This window comes from Anabrus simplex, chromosome 1, assembly GCF_040414725.1.
Source record: "Anabrus simplex isolate iqAnaSimp1 chromosome 1, ASM4041472v1, whole genome shotgun sequence".
Lineage (NCBI taxonomy): Eukaryota > Metazoa > Arthropoda > Insecta > Orthoptera > Tettigoniidae > Anabrus > Anabrus simplex.
In genome coordinates, this window is record NC_090265.1 from 1,440,161,977 (window position 1) to 1,440,178,336 (window position 16,360).

The following is a 16,360-nucleotide window of genomic DNA, read 5'->3' on the forward strand; positions in this document are numbered from 1 at the left end:
TAGATAGACAGTGTATGACCCCCCCCCCCCCCCCACGGCACTTAACGCTCTTGAAAGGGCTTTGGTCTGCCCAGCGATTGCTGCTCATCCCGAAGGCCTGCAGATTACGAGGGGACGTGTGGTCAGCACAATGCATCCTCTCGGCCGTTATTCTGGGCTTTTGAGACCGGGGCCGCCATCTCACCATCAGATAGCTCCTCAATTCTAACCACGTAGGCTGAGTGGACCTTGAGCCAGCCCTCAGGTCGAGAGAAAAATACCTGACCTGGCCGGGAGTCGAACCCGGGGCCTCCGGGCGAGAGGCAGGCACGCTACCCCTACACCACGAGGCTGGCAATGTATGACCACCATATGTGAATTGAACTTGGCTCGTTTGATCCAACCCATTCCATGGCCTCCGCTACACATTTTCGTCATTGAGATTTCATGCCATCTATTGATATTTGTTCATCTTCCACTGAAGAAAATGGAATATTTATTCAATATTATCTCATCGTACTATAACATTCCATTACTGACTATATCTTAATAAAACGCCTTGGGGTTCTGAGCTTGCGAATTCACTGGTACCTTCAATTCGTTATCTGTTATTTATTTCGCTGAGCGAGTGATTTCATTTACTGACGTACCTGAACGTATTACAACTGGACGTATGATTTCATTAATTTTACGTTACCATAAACTTCCAATGTTTTCTTTAACTCTGATCCAGCAGCCATTGGAAGGTTATAGTATGTATGCGCTCCATGAGAAAATGGCTGAAGAGAATTTAGTGAAAATCTGTATATAAAGTTTGGGGAATAAGTCTCCACAATCTAGGCCATAAATACTTTTATTCATGCTAAGTGAAATGGTAGTTAAGGAGAAGGCCTAAAATTTAATTCTCAAATATTCATGTTATTATTGGCCCTATTGATAAATACTACATAACTAAAGTTATATATTATTAAATTTCCTATCATTTATGTCCTATACATTTTTACAATACTGGCTATGATAAGAGATATTCATTAATTCGGATTTTTGTCCATATCAGCGCCGAGGTACCGGTACAAGAAAATGGGTGAACAGAATTCGATGAAAATTGGTATGTGAAGTCGGGGAATAAGGAACTACAGTCTACGCTATAAATAATTTTCTTCACCCTATTCAAAATGGCTAGGGGTAGGCGCCAAAAATTTAATTTTTAATTACCGGTCATATTGAAAAGTACTACATAACGAAAGTTTCAGAGAATACAATTTCCGATTATTTATGTCTTATTTAGTGTTACCGTACTGACAATAATAATATTGGTGGTGATGGTGATTAAATTGTGAAGATGATGATAAGAAAGAGAAAAAAGTCATGAAGGAACGATCGCTTAAATAATAACACAAGAGGGAGTCGTGAGAAAGAAAGGACAACTCACTTCACATTAATATCACAGAATTTGAAGAAAACTAAATGTGAAGGCCTGCAATATAGAAAGCTCATAAAGTTGATCAACAAAAACGTTACATTGACCATTGTTTGTTGTGATGTGCTTTGTGTATTCTGTTGCCATTTATCTCCGATAGATGGGATTACGGCTGAGTACCGAGTATAACAGCCTGCCTGAATATTGGTGGGAAGTAGCTGGGGAGTTAGATCTCTCTCGTCTTTAGCATGCCATTCCTCTGGTTCATAAATTTTCTGATAGTACTGGTACCTAACACTAAATACAGTAGAGGCAATACGTGATACTTCCGGATTTAGCCTTGTTAAAATGGGAGATAATTCGCAAGTGGCGTGACCTGGAAATTTGTGCTAAATTCAAATATCAATGGAAATGTATATATACGGAAATGTATAAATAAATTAAGATATTAACTTCAAAGTTGCTAAAGCAATTCTGGATAAATGAATGAAGAATTATTTAACAGGTTATTATTTAAAGACTGAAATTAACACATAATCAGGATGTGAAATGGACTGCTGTGAAAGTGCTTGATCTTTCATTTATGCATTACTTTTTTAGCTTTAGCATTCCTGCCTGAACTTTCACAGCTAGATATTTCTTTTTTCTCATTTAAAAACATTGTATTATCACATTAAGACACTTGTCAATAAAAATATCAGCACATTCCTTACACACATAATTCAATGAATTTACATTTAAGAACTGGACAATTTTCCTTTTAATTTGAAGCCTACTAACAGAAAGAAAACCTATAAATTTAGCCTCAAAAACATTCAAAGTTTCCCTATAAGCAATATTTGCTATTACATTAGGGTAAAGCAAATTTGCGGGGCCAATGACCTTCGATGTTAGGCCCCTTAAAACAACAAGCATCATCATCAAAGCAAATTTGCATCATATTGTTTCAATAAAATATGTACATTTCTTAAATCACCCATATTTTCTTCAGTGCTTGACGATGATTACGGCATTCCAAATGGAGTAACTTGGACACAACCGCCACACACACATGCATATGCATTTTCTTGAATTAAATCAAAACCCACAGATCACACCTACAACAACACATTGGTATTGAAGGTTAACTGCTGCACTATACAATAAAATAAGCTTATTATATTTTAAGCCAGTTAAAATATGGGTCGTGCAGGTCAGAAGTTTAGGAAGTACATTAAAAATCACTTTGTAACTAGAAGAATATATATGCAAACACAGTATTTACTCATATTTTCTTGCCACGAGGGAAACAGAAGAAAGACCGCGAATCCTTCTGCACTTCATAGTTATTGCAGCCAAACACAGTACATATCTTTCCACTCATATTGAGAGGAGATATAAAGGAATGACACACACTACTATTTACTTATGTCAACTTAATGCAAACGCATAAATAACACCAAAAACTTCACAAACAAATACACGTGCTTTTATGACAGGATCAGTAACTCCAGGTCACTCCACTAGACAGAGATTTTTTTTTGCTAGGGGCTTTACGTCGCACCGACACAGATAGGTCTTATGGCAACGATGGGATAGGAAAGGCCTAGGAGTTGGAAGGAAGCGGCCGTGGCCTTAATTAAGGTACAGCCCCAGCATTTGCCTGGTGTGAAAATGGGAAACCACGGAAAACCATTTTCAGGGCTGCCGATAGTGGGATTCGAACCTACTATCTCCCGGATGCAAGCTCACAGCCGCGCGCCTCTACGTGCACGGCCAACTCACCCGGTAGACAGAGATCTAATCGCTGTCCCTCGATAACTCTGAGTGTCGCGTATTCTCTCTACTGTATTTGCTAACGCACTGGATCATCATAGTATTCCAGCTATTTGATCCCTACTCTAAGGCAGTGATTGGAATGAGCAGTGAGCACACTTACATGGAATAATGACACAGGAGTGTACGTGGCTGTCTGCGGCCTGGTCATTCTAGCTCTGGCACTTTGAACTGTTAGATCTACACCATAGTACTTTTTGTTAAAATTGAGAAAATGTGCTGTTTTTCATGTTATCGAATATTCCATATGACAGCATTGCTTTTAATCGCGACATTCGTACTGATGTCATTGTAACGACCTATGTTGACTACAGTTGGGAAAATTATAAGGACAGTCTTTCTTAGAATTCCGTAGTGAAGGATGGGTACATCAGCTATTTATTTGATACAAATAGCATTGTGTTTCGCATAATCGCACAGGCGCTTGATACAATATATTAATCTATGCATTTGCTAAGTAATGGCATCTTAAGTGCATGACTACCGGGCGAGTTGGCCGTGCGCGTAGAGGCGCGCGGCTGTGAGCTTGCATCCGGGAGATAGTAGGTTCGAATCCCACTATCGGCAGCCCTGAAGATGGTTTTCCGTGGTTTCCCATTTTCACACCAGGCAAATGCTGGGGCTGTACCTTAATTAAGGCCACGGCCGCTTCCTTCCAACTCCTAGGCCTTTCCCATCCCATCGTCGCCGTAAGACCTCTCTGTGTCGGTGCGACGTAAAGCCCCTAGCAAAAAAAAAAAAAGTGCATGACTGATTCATATGTGTGGAGCGTGAGTTCATACTATTTTCGGAAGGTTTATGTTTTGTTGGCGGGTATACTATTTTAAAAATTGTCCATGTACACTCTATATGCCTGGCCAAGGTCAGGATCTAACAAGTGAAATATAGTGTCTCAGATGTTCATGCGATTTGGATCATAGATCTTCAACTTGGTTATTTTTCATGGATTGTAAACTGGGGAACTCAAGCGGCCCCTCCAAGTTAACATTCCTTCATCAAGGGCGGTTTTCCAGTCTGGAGTGTACAAAACTGAAAATTGGTCGCTGAGCCTTTCAAGAATTTGCCTAATTTTGTATAGCCTGTCAGGATTTCCCTCATAACCACTGCTGTCGCTCAAGTGCAAGAACGACAAGATGTTTTCGAACCGGGTTCATGCCATGATTTTTTTTTTTAATCGGCAACCAATCTGTCCATGCATTTTCAAATCTAGTTTTTTTTTATTTTTTCCCATTACAAACATTAGTCCTAAAAACCTTTTCATCTCATTTACATTGACCAGTTTCCAAGTCTGAAAAATAGAATATTTAGTAAAGGGACATGGTGTTGCACTAATAACTTGTTCTGTATGAAGGTTTGTCTGATGGCATATGTACTAAAGGAAATCGTCATTTACAAATTAATCAACAAAAGACATAATTTAATTGCTAATTTTCGATTTCAACATTTAGTCCTACCCAGCCAGTGAAATTTATTGCATAGTCGCCGTAAGACCTATCTGTGTTGGTGCGACGTAAAGCCCCTAGCAAAAAAAAAAACAAAAAAAAAAAAAAAGATCATTGCAGGTGGAAAATAAGGCTTATGTGTATCGGTTATTTGAATGTGCTGAATTTAACTTCGCCCACAGTCTGGTATATCATCATCGGAATTGCTAACACTTATCACTGAAATCAGGGATGAGTGCATCACCAGAATCATCGTTCAGTAGTATGTCTTCAATTTCCTCACTTCAAATACTGCCTTTGTAACTAGTCATTTTATCGCAAGACAATAACTTGCTTCATTACATACCCTCACAGGAATATCACGACTAGCTTAGGTCTGTGGAAAAAAAAAAAGAAAGAAAGCGTTGGAATATACCCTCTGTTCAGGTAGTCAGGGCGAGGGACTGTTCATTTATATGCCGTCTGTGGTTTCAAACACGAACTACGACTTGTACAAATTTAGCGCTAAATTCAAAACGACATTAACATGCCGTGACCGCAAACGTCTTAAATCGGATACTATCTCCCACATAAGCAGCTTTTAAATACCTTAAGGCATCCACACGAGTGAACGTATTAATTAATATAAATCCAGTATGAAATCAGCTGCCTTCAAATTTATTTATTTTGTTTTTCTAACCCAGAAATCACAGACATCTGCCTCACAATTGCTGTTTTCTGATGGAGACAACACTGGGTTGGTAATAGCACCTCTGATTGTGGCCCTGCATTTTGAGCAATCAGGGTTTACATTATTACCTCCCTTCTATCACACAACTGAAAGCAGATTTTCAATACAATTCTGTGGCAAACATTGTGCAAAGAGGAACTTAAAATCAAAACTATGATGTAGTTTGTTCCGAAGTTAACATAAAGCACTCACCGTTTGAAACCAGGCATATTTGTATTGTTTTGAAATTTATTCAGCCTAATAAGCCTTCAGATTGAACCACTGACACTTATTAACACAGTTTAACAAAGCTGCATTAGGATTAGAAAACTATTACACTTAAACTTTCTGGTGTGAAGCATACTACACATTAGAGATACAGATTTATCCTACAAATGTTTGTCATCACTACCAATAATTATTTATATTTGTCTTTGAAATACACGTTTAAATTTTGTAACTATTAAATAAAACATGATAATATGAACAGCTATAAAATGCTCACCAATATTACTTGCATATTTTTATCTCGAGGAAGTCAAAACAAAGAAACGGTAGCATGTTGCCATCCTTAGTTTTGACAGTAAAATTCTGCACATATGTTTTGATTATTATTATTATTTTGATTATTATTATTATTATTATTATTATTATTATTATTATTATTATTATTATTATTATTATTGTTGTTGTTGTTGTTGTTGTTTTTATCATCATGTCCGACTCGTTGGCTGAATGGTCAGCGTACTTGCCTTTGGTTCAGAGGGTCCTAGGTTCGATTCCCGGCCGGGTCGGGGATTTTAACCTTAATTGGTTAATTCCAGTGGCCCGGGGGCTGGGTGTTTGTGCTGTCCCCAACATCCCTGCAACTCGCACACCACACATAACACTATCCTCCACCACAATAACACGCAGTTACCTACAAATGGCAGATGCCGCCCACCCTCATTGGAGGGTCTGGCTTACAAGGGCTGCACTCGGCTAGAAATAGCCACACGAAATTATTAAATCATCATCATCTCAGTATAAATAGCAAAAACTGCCTGTAGTCAAACAGCTGATATGTAACCTCCAATCAGGAGCACCTTTGTTCCTTGTTGCTGGTAAGGCTGAGTTTCTGGTATTTGTATTGGTCTTGAAGTATCCCTTGAAAGAAAGAAAAATGTATACATAATTTCAAAAATAGAATCTTTGAAAGAGCATTCCATTAAAATTATAATTGATAATGATATGAAGTGTTTATTTAAAATATTAACTAAATATATTATTATTATTGATGGTTTTCCCCTTAAGCTTTCTGCAAGCTATGCGAGTCCCCTACTGTTTAATGCTTGTATCAGACATGTCTATTCCATATTTTAAATGATCTAACTGTAGGTAAGCTTTGTGAAATATCTTAGTAGTTTCTTATTTAGCCATGTTGTTGGTTGTATATTCATGCCAGGTTATTTGGAAATAAATGGCCTAAAGTGCACAATGCCCTCATTCTGTTCTCCCTACTCTTATTGGATGAGACTGTTGTAAGCATGGCATCTTTGTAGTAATTTTCTAAAACAAAGAAAGATGTCAAAATGAACCAGTTTTCCCCATAATCCAGTTGCATATATGGTAGGGAATTGTTAAAGATTTAAGCATTCAGAAGTAATTTTTGTTATATTGAGAGGAGCCATATTTATCTTAACCCAACTATACTATAACAAGGACTTTAATTATGGGAAATTGTTTAAACAGTTGTGGTTTCAATTGAAGATGATATTCCTTTGTAAAATTACTAGATTACAACTTAGTTACATTATTCATACATAAACCCTACAGCTCTTTCATATCTGACTTTCTGTGGATTAATTTCTTGTGTGTTCATTAAAATAAGCATTTGATGTTTCAGACAAGAAGTGACAGAGGAGAGACGGGCTACTAGAGATCACATGTCAGAACCTGAGGAAGGTGAAGTTCCAGATGATGGAGGTACTCCTCCACTTCCTGAAAGGGCAGATACAGAAGATGGGTCAGGTCCTGTTGATTATAATGCTTTGGATTATGAAACCATGGATGGTGGTGGATCAGAGAACAATGAAGATGATAAAAAATCAAAGAGAATTGTAGTGGATTCATCAGTTGTTAAAACTGCTGTACCTGCTGCAGAGACAAACGGAAAACCAGAACTAGACAAAGCCGAAAATAACAAGCCAAGTCCCACTCGAGTAGAAGATGAAGAGGTCTGGGCAAGCCTGGAGGCTGGTGTAAAGGTAACACGAGAGACTAGTGTAGTTAATCCTGGTACCGAATCTGCTGAGCCAGAACTGGTATCAAATTCGATACGTGATAAAGAACCTGAAGTAGAACCTGTTGTCCAAAAAGAAACTTATACTCCAGAAAAGAAGCAAGCAGAGCCAGAGGTTACTGAAGAGGAGCATGAACAACGAAAGAGTACCTCGCCATCTAGAGTGTCCGTAAAGCATCGGCGATCATCACATTCTTCAGATCATGAACGCGATCATCATAAAGAGAGGAGCAAGAACAGAAGATCGCGGTCAGCTGATCGCAGTAGATCTAATCGCAGACGGAGGACAAGGTCGAGATCACGAGACCGTAGGCATTATCGTCGATCCTCACGGTCTCCGGAGAGAGATCATCGTCGAAGCCATCGTGATAGATCAGAGGAAAGAAACAAGAAGAGAAGCAGTAGACGTAGCTCCTCAAGAGATACTAGAGGAAAATCAAGTGTGTCAGTCAAGAAAGAAGTAGATTCAGATGAGGATAGGAAGAAAAAGAATGACAAGAACTCTGTTAAAGGAAAGGAAACAAAAACTGGAAGCAAAGAAATAGAACCGATGGTGAAAACAGAACGAAGTGAGGACAAAAAGCAAAAGGACAAGTTAGAAGAAAAGTTACGTGAAGTAGAAAAGAAGAAAAAGGAAGAGGAAATTAAAAAGAAAAAAGACAGTGACAAAAAAACATCCGAAAAGGAACAGACTAAGCGTGAACGAGATAGATCAACCACAGAACGGAAAGAGGTACGTCGTAAGGTAGGACGTCGAAGGAGCTCAAGCTCGTCTAGCAGTTCTTCAAGTTCTAGTGACTCCAGTTCAGATAGCAGCCGACGTCATAAGCGACGACGTGGGCGATCGCCACCACGACGGAAGTAGTATGCTCTGGAACTCTTCTGTTCAGATAGTGCATTTTTTTTTTTTTTTTTTTTTTCTGAAATGGATTATAATATACTAGATTACCTAAGGCTGAAACTTTTAATGCAGAGCTGTACAGCAAATGAAAAAAAATGCCAATCATTTGAAGACTGGAATGTAAGTTGTATTTTATCATGAATTTCGGTATATAGCAAAATGACACTTGTTAATTCTAATTTTAATTAGGAAACAAAACTGACGGATGAAAATTTATTCATGTGAATATTGTTTCCTCCCATTTTTTGCAGTCTGTTCTATATGTGATGAGATTGGTTTATGGCATACAGTCTTCATCCTCTGCCTCTGGAATTAGACTAGTGTACATCTCAGTCACAATTTGTTCCTCAGGTCATACTCCAGTAATGAATAAATATAAATTAATAAATATTGTTTACTTTCTTGCGTTATTTCAGCTGTGTACTCACATTTCTGATTGTTGATTTCTCTGTAATGTTAGTTGTGAAAGTATAACAAATGTTAGATTTGGAGTTGAATGAAAGAGGAACTTTTCTAGGCATGAACATGATACAAACATGTGCATATTGTAAAGCAGAACTGTACCAACCGTACAGCTTAGCTAAATGGGGAAAGTCAACCAATTCATTTAAGATATCATCAATAAAGGCTGACCAAATGACCTTTCATTGCCAGCTTGCATGGCCATTTGTACCGAAAATACTACTTTCAAACTTTACATCAAAGAAAGGACGATAAGTTCCACCTTTTCAATACTATATATTGTGTGAAAGTTTTACATTTCTGTTAAAACATCACAATTTATGTATATTTGGTACCGGTTTCGACAGATTCTGTGTCATCATCAGCCAAGAACAATTATACAAAGACAAGTTACATTGAACATGACTCTTATGTTAAGATTACAATAGTAGTTATGTACATGATATGGTTAAAATAGTATTTACATATATAGATTTGGAGGTCAGTGAGAGAAAAAAGTCGTATTTCTATAGGTGTACACCTTAATATTTCTAATTAAAAGGATTAACTTGTTGAAAGAAATTCTGTTCTTGTAATATAAAATTGTAGTAGAGTGTGATTATTGGCTTAAGTCTATAATATTTTAACTGATGACCGGCCAGTTCATTTTTGAAGGCATGTAGCCATGTTTGACACATTGAAAAAGTGAACAAACATTTAGTCATGTGTTGTTCCGCATAAAATATGCACAATAAAATTATATACAAAATTCGAATGGGGCTTCAACTTGGACTTGAGAAAGAAGATTTATATTAAAATGTTCAATGCAAACAAAAATAGATGCATTAATTTGTCACTGCATGTTGATGTTGACAGTTAAATAGTCCATTGAAAGTTCTATATATCGGCTTGTACTTGGTGTGTTTGTTTGTTATATTGAGAGATGGATTGAACATAGTAACTGAGGTTCTTGTTAAAGTGGTACTTGAAGATCTTATGATGCAAGTTGTAGATACATAAATTGATTTAGAAAGATCCTGAACCAAGCCGGAACCTATAAGAAATGAAACGTGATTTAGAATTATATGAAAATCGATAAAAGGGGGTAATATTAGCGAAATGAAAGACTCACCTCAGGTGCCAAGTTGGTAGTAGATATATCGGAGAAGAACTAACAGACTGAATGTGGAGAGGCGGACATTCGGAGGGAGTAAGGTGGGGCGGAGTTACTAAGTAGGGGGAAGGAGAAGAGCGGTGGAGGCAGGACTATGATCGGGTGGGCGCGAATGGCGGTAGGGGTAGTATGTAAGCGTGTTATGAGTTGTTTTGAAGATTGATCGATTTTTTGGTATGGTACTGATCGAGTGAAATGTAAAATTGTTCAGTTAAATCAAGTATAGGGCCTTTGTTTATTACTTCAATGATGTCTATATCGGGGTCTATGCCATAAAATTTGTGTTTATAGTCGTGCATATGTTGACCTACTGCGGAGAATTTTTTGTATTTAATTGCATTTACGTGTTCTGTGTATCTAATTTTGACTGATCTACCGGTCTGTCCAAGGTAAGTACTGAGACAGTCGTTACTATGAAATCTATACCTGACTTTTCAAAAGGGTTGGAAGTGTTAATTGAGTCAGAGTTGTGTAAAATGTCTAGGTTTCTATTATTGGTTCTAAAGGAAATGTTGATGTTCTGCTTCTTAAATATGTTTGTAATTTTATGAATATTGCGGTCAAAGGTAAAAGTTGAAAAAGTTTTTGATTTAGTAGTTTCTTTAATTAGGTTCCATTTTGGGCGATGTCTGAATTTACTAATTTTATTTTCTATAAAATTCTTATTGTAGACATTATGAACTGCAATATTGCGTATAGTGTTTAATTCTTTATTAAGGTCTGATTTCGACATAGGAATATTGAATACTCGGTGTACTAGGCTATTGTAGGTGGCCCATTTATGGTTAAGGGGATGAGTGGGGTCCTGTTTTATTGTTGTGGCAGTATGTGTGGGTTTTCTATAAATTTTATATTTGAAGGAAGATGGAAGCCTGGTGATAGTGAGGTCTAGAAAATTGATGGTATTATTGACTTTGGATTCTAGTGTGAATTTAATATCTGTGTCAATAGTGTTAAGATATGTTAAGAGTGGTAGCTGCATCTATAGTACATTGGTCCATAATAATAAATACATCGTCGATGTTTTAACAGAAATGTAAAATTTTCACACAATATATAGTATTGAAAAGGTGGAACTTATCGTCCTTTCTTTGATGTAAATCTTGATTCAATACGGAACCTAAGTATGAAATTCTTAATGTTAAATACTTTCAAACTCTCGCCCATTACCTCAGTACTGTTCGTTTGTCGGTACTACCTTCAAAAGAAATTAATTAACTTCCCCATCGGAGCAAATTTTTACTTGCTTTCCTTTGTCACTAAATGAACCCATCTGTGACATAGATACTCTTATAATTTTAAGAACATCTTCATCCTAAATTTGAAATGCATTTCTGCTTCTCCCATTTGGAGGCTGCCAAAAAGACAAAGAATACATGAAAACTGTTGATGATAGCTACAAAGGTAGTGTATATATTGTCTATAAAGGATTTGTATACCATATTATTCCTATTACTCAGTAAAAATCATATCTATCAATATTTTGAAACCCATGAGGAACTCCTCAGAGGACAAAGATACAGTTAAGAGAGACAAGGAGTATAAATGATTTCTGACTATTGTTAATGAGCCTTTCAGGGCCAGTAACCCAATATCCTTAATAAAATTAAATTTCTTGCAAAAGTTGTGAAATATGTGAGTAATGGTGCCTTTTGCTCCTATCATGTCAATCCAGCAGCTTGATCCAGCCTCAGAGAATCAGTGTACCTCCTCGTAGACTGTGTATTGCTTTCCTCGTAGGACATCAGCAGAATTGGTTACTAATTGGTGGATAACAGAAATAGTGGAGTAGGAACATAAGCGTGTACTAAGATGTCAGATATCAAAATTTCTGGAAAAGCAGATACTACTAGAAAGTGGGAAGGGAACAAAAACTGTTGTGGTGTTAGGTGTAGTAATAACTACAAGAATACTATTTGCATAAAATAAATTTCATTGCAAAGCCCGTATTGTCGTTCGTGTACTTTTTCAAACGGTACAGTCAAAGGTTCCACCTTTACAATACTAAATTTTTTTTTTGTTTAATTAGCAATTAACAAATGTCGGGATATGTTTTGTTTTTATTGGTGGACGTCATCAGCCAAAATAATTGTAAGAATAAGTAAAATAAACAATTTGAAGAATGTTCTTAAAAGGCTGGAGTACAAATGTTTGGTTCTGTTAAAATGAAGATAAGTTCATTTTGTAAACATTTCTTCACAAAAGCGATGTCCTTGCCTATTTTTATCATGCATTGTAACTGGCGTATTCGGTAACCCGAATTGTATTTTAATGTGTATTTGTCTTTGTCTATTTTACTTATTCTTACAATTATGTCAGCTGATGATGTCCACCAAGAAGGACGAAACATGTCTCGACATTTGTTAATTGCTAATTAAACGAAAAAAAATTCAGTATTGTAAAGGTGGAACCTTTGACTGTATCTTTTGAAAAAGTATACAAGAATACTACACCAGATATTGTCTTTTATTCGTTCCCCATGCAGAAAACTGAAACAGGAAGACGAAAGCAGTTCATCAAAAGAAGTAAGTACACTGTTTAAACATTCTCTCTCAAATAGGGTTGCCATAAGGTTCAGGATGAAATTCAGGACACCAACAAGAAGTTCCAAACATGTGCCGACTCCACGAGAGCACTTGTCCCCATGCATAAAATAGTACGGGGACACAATCGTGTTTTTGCTCCTGTAAAAATATTTATGTTCATCCTTGTCCCCGTTCTCAAGACTACAAAAGTTGGCGCCTGTGATTCCAACGAATGTATTTGATAATTCCGTATGAATTGTCCCATCCATTACCAAATACGCACTTGTTACATGATGTTAATGTTAAATATCAAATAGAGAAATAAGAAAAAATCATATTTTAAACTTTACAGACCACTCCATTATGAAATAATATTTAATTTTATTTGCATTGAATTTTAAGTAGGAGATGGGACATTCCCTTTCAAAATCATTTGAGCAAAACTTTAAATAATTTGCTCTGATTTTTAAAATTCAGAACATTTCGGGATTTTTAAAAATTCAGTCAGGACATTGGGGCACATGCTCAAATTCAGGACAATCCCCCTTTTTTAGGATGTATGGCAACCCTACTCTCAAATCAGTAACTTAAAGAAAGAACTACACTACATATAATGCTGTTTACAAATTAATGTTAATGCTGTTTGTTTAAAAAGTGCAAACTCTAAACAGTGTGTTTATTAATCAAATAAAACAACATGTTACAGGAATAGTTTTTTTTACAGCGTTATGCCCATCTGTGGAGAGTGATAGAACTTGTTTAGCTGATGTTGATCTTTATCTTCTCCCAAAATCTCTTTCTCTGGGCAATGATCGTTTTCCTCCGTGCTTCAGTCGACGATTTATTGGTCCTGGTATTTTATTTTTTCAACAAAATTATGGTTGTTGACTGCTTTTGTGAGCTGGAGTTAATCTTGAGTGATTTCCTGTGGGATGCCAATTTCCTGAAGGTCTTTTTCTATTTCTCTAAGCCAGTTCTTCTTGACCTTCATTGAGAGACCAAGGTTGAGAATCATTTTGGTGAGCCTGTCATTGTTCATTCTGAGAAAGTGGCCATAGAACATTAATTGCCTTTACCTGGTGGTGCCTGTAATCTTTTCATAATGCTGGTAAAGCTCCCGAGACTTCCGTTTCATCCCGATTCCCTTTGAGCAGATTGGACCAAAGATTTTCCTCAATATATTCCTCTCCTGTTTCTCTGTGTTTGTAATAAGTGAGCTGCTTCCAATGATCAAGGTTTCCAAGGCGTATAGTGCTTCAGGTTTGATAACTGAGTTGTAATGTCTTAATTTTGCATTTTAGTTATCGTTCAGCTGAACATTATGCTTTGCAGGTATTGCTATATTATTTCATGCTTTGCTTGGGTTTTTGCCTATTTTCGACGTCTTGCCACATTATATGATTGTTTCTTACCTAATTCCCTCCTTATTTATATGTATCACTTCATTGTTGTGACACGATCTGGTCTATTCCAATATTGTTGATATGATTGACATCTCCATTTATACGTGCCTGGTATTTTGGATGTCTTGGCAGGGATTTCATCGATGTCATGCTTGGCTCATCTTAAGGTCTCTTAAGTGTGCTTTATAAATGCCTATGTGGCATTTTATCATTAAAGATGTTTCCTTGAGACGTGGTGGTTATGTAGGTCATAGTTTTGTACATATCTAGTCTGGTAATTTGGGCCAGTCTACAGTATTATCCCTGGTATTATATTGAATGACTTTTGGTGCATTTCTACATGGCACTTTGAATCTGTAAGATGCCCAATTTTTGTATGTTTGTCATGCAGTTGAGTGGAATAGATTATATTTTGGTACGCAATGAAGGAGATTTATCCCACCTTTAGTTTTTGTTTTACTTTGAATTAATGTTTTATTTTCTGACCCACCCTTATATCCCATTTGTGTCTTGCCTTTGTGATCTAGCAGTAACCTTATCCTTTTACTTTTGGGTTCTTTTGGAGATAACTATTTTATTTTTGTACACAAATCCTTACCTTTTTCCTTTCATTTGATATTCGTCCACATGTGACGCAGTTCTGCCTCTTTTTTCTTCTTCTTCTTTGCCTTAAGTCATTATTGAGGAGCTTTTTTTTTTTTTCTGCGGGGTCTGTACCTTCTCTGTGGTGCATTATATATTATTTTGGAATAATATTGAAATATATCATCTCTGAGGTAAATGGGATGTTAAGCCAATATTTTTCTCCTCATGAAAGAATGAGTGGGGACCCTAGCCAGTCTCTGGTACTGAAGTACACTAATTGTATTATCTCATGAAGTTCACTAGGAAGGTGATACATTGACAGCCTTCAGCCTTTTTCCTTGTTATGAATTTATTTATCTTTCATTAAAACCTTTGATTTTTAATAAACTCATGTTTAAGTCTTACCTCTTTCTTTCTTTTGCGGGCTGATGACCTTACATGTTAGGCCCCTTTAAACAACAAGCATCATCATCATAGTCTTTCTTTCCTTTGCTGGTAGTAAGGTTGGTTTAGTTAGGTGTATATTACATAGGACAGAAGGAGTTTCTTATTTTCTCTGATTGACGATTTATCGAACCTGAATAATTTTCCACCACATTGCCCCTCTGGGTACTAGATTCTGCTATCTTATAATGTATTGCCTTGTATCATCACGACTCTTCATTTCTGCTTTTCTCAGTGTTATCTCTGCTTGCTGTTTGGTAATGTTGTGTTTTACATAATCGTTGTTGTTGCATTCGTATTACATACTTTTATATATCGTCGCTTCACCGGTAAAAGGTTGTAATCCACAAAGCTCTTCCTATCGATTATTCTCCTTAAGACAGGTCACGCCTCCCAGCCACATATGGTTATGCAGTCCATCAGAACGAATTTTGTGGTGTTCATTTCCCTATGCCCATGTGTAAAGGAAAATTAACCTTACTGTACCGTACTATACGAATGTATGCTTGCATTACGTATTACGCACTCCTATTGTATAATGCATGTTAGGTTCATTTTCGTTTACTCGTCGGCACAGCAAAACAAACGCAACGGACATTGTTCTGATGGGCTGCATATCCATATGTGGCTGGGAGGCATGACCAGTCTTAAGGAGAATAATGGATAGGAAGAGCTTTGTGGATTACAACCTTTTACCGGTGAAGCGACAATATGATTTTCAGTCCTGATGGGTCATCACATGAATCCATGCCCTCATCAAGAATTTGCACTATTCACTTCATCGAGAATAAAAGGACATCCCCAAAATCCAACGCCTACAATACGCAGATCTGTCAACAAGAAACCGCCCAGGCCATCAATATTTTCTCTTCTAACTTCAGTTCTGTGTGGCTTGCTACTCACCAAAATATAAGATTATCTTTCCTGAAACCAGTCTGTCCTGTCTGTCCTGTCTGTCTGTCTGTCTGTCTGTCTGTCTGCTAGTAGTTATAGAACTTTCTAGTGCCTTATCATTAATTCACACATTTTTAAAATAGAACTGTTCATCATCTAAAGGCCTGAACTGTATCCTGTCTTTCAAGAAATTCCTTTGTTACATTTACACATTATTCTGATAACGAATTCTCTACTGATCCTAACAAATAATTAATTACATTTTTACATTCACGCTCCATTTCAGTTTTGTGTTTGTTTGTTTTTTTTTTTTTTTTTTTTTTTTTGTTTTTTTTTTTTTTTTGTTT

At 36.7% G+C, this 16,360-nt stretch overlaps 1 protein-coding gene across 4 annotated transcripts in view; it reads left to right on the forward strand.

Moving 5' to 3' along the window:
• Moca-cyp (nuclear cyclophilin protein Moca-cyp) overlaps window positions 1–11,974 on the forward strand; it is a 414,025-nt gene extending 402,051 nt beyond the window's left edge. For 3 of the 4 annotated variants that reach the window (XM_067137906.2, XM_067137907.2, XM_067137908.2), the window contains exon 10: window positions 7,251–11,974. In XM_067137906.2, coding sequence (XP_066994007.2) covers window positions 7,251–8,511 — 1,261 coding nt within the window. In that variant the 3' untranslated portion in view covers window positions 8,512–11,974. The remainder of the gene's footprint in view (window positions 1–7,250) is intronic. The other variant, XM_067137909.2, reaches the window with a different exon arrangement.
• The last annotated feature ends 4,386 nt before the right edge of the window (window positions 11,975–16,360 follow it).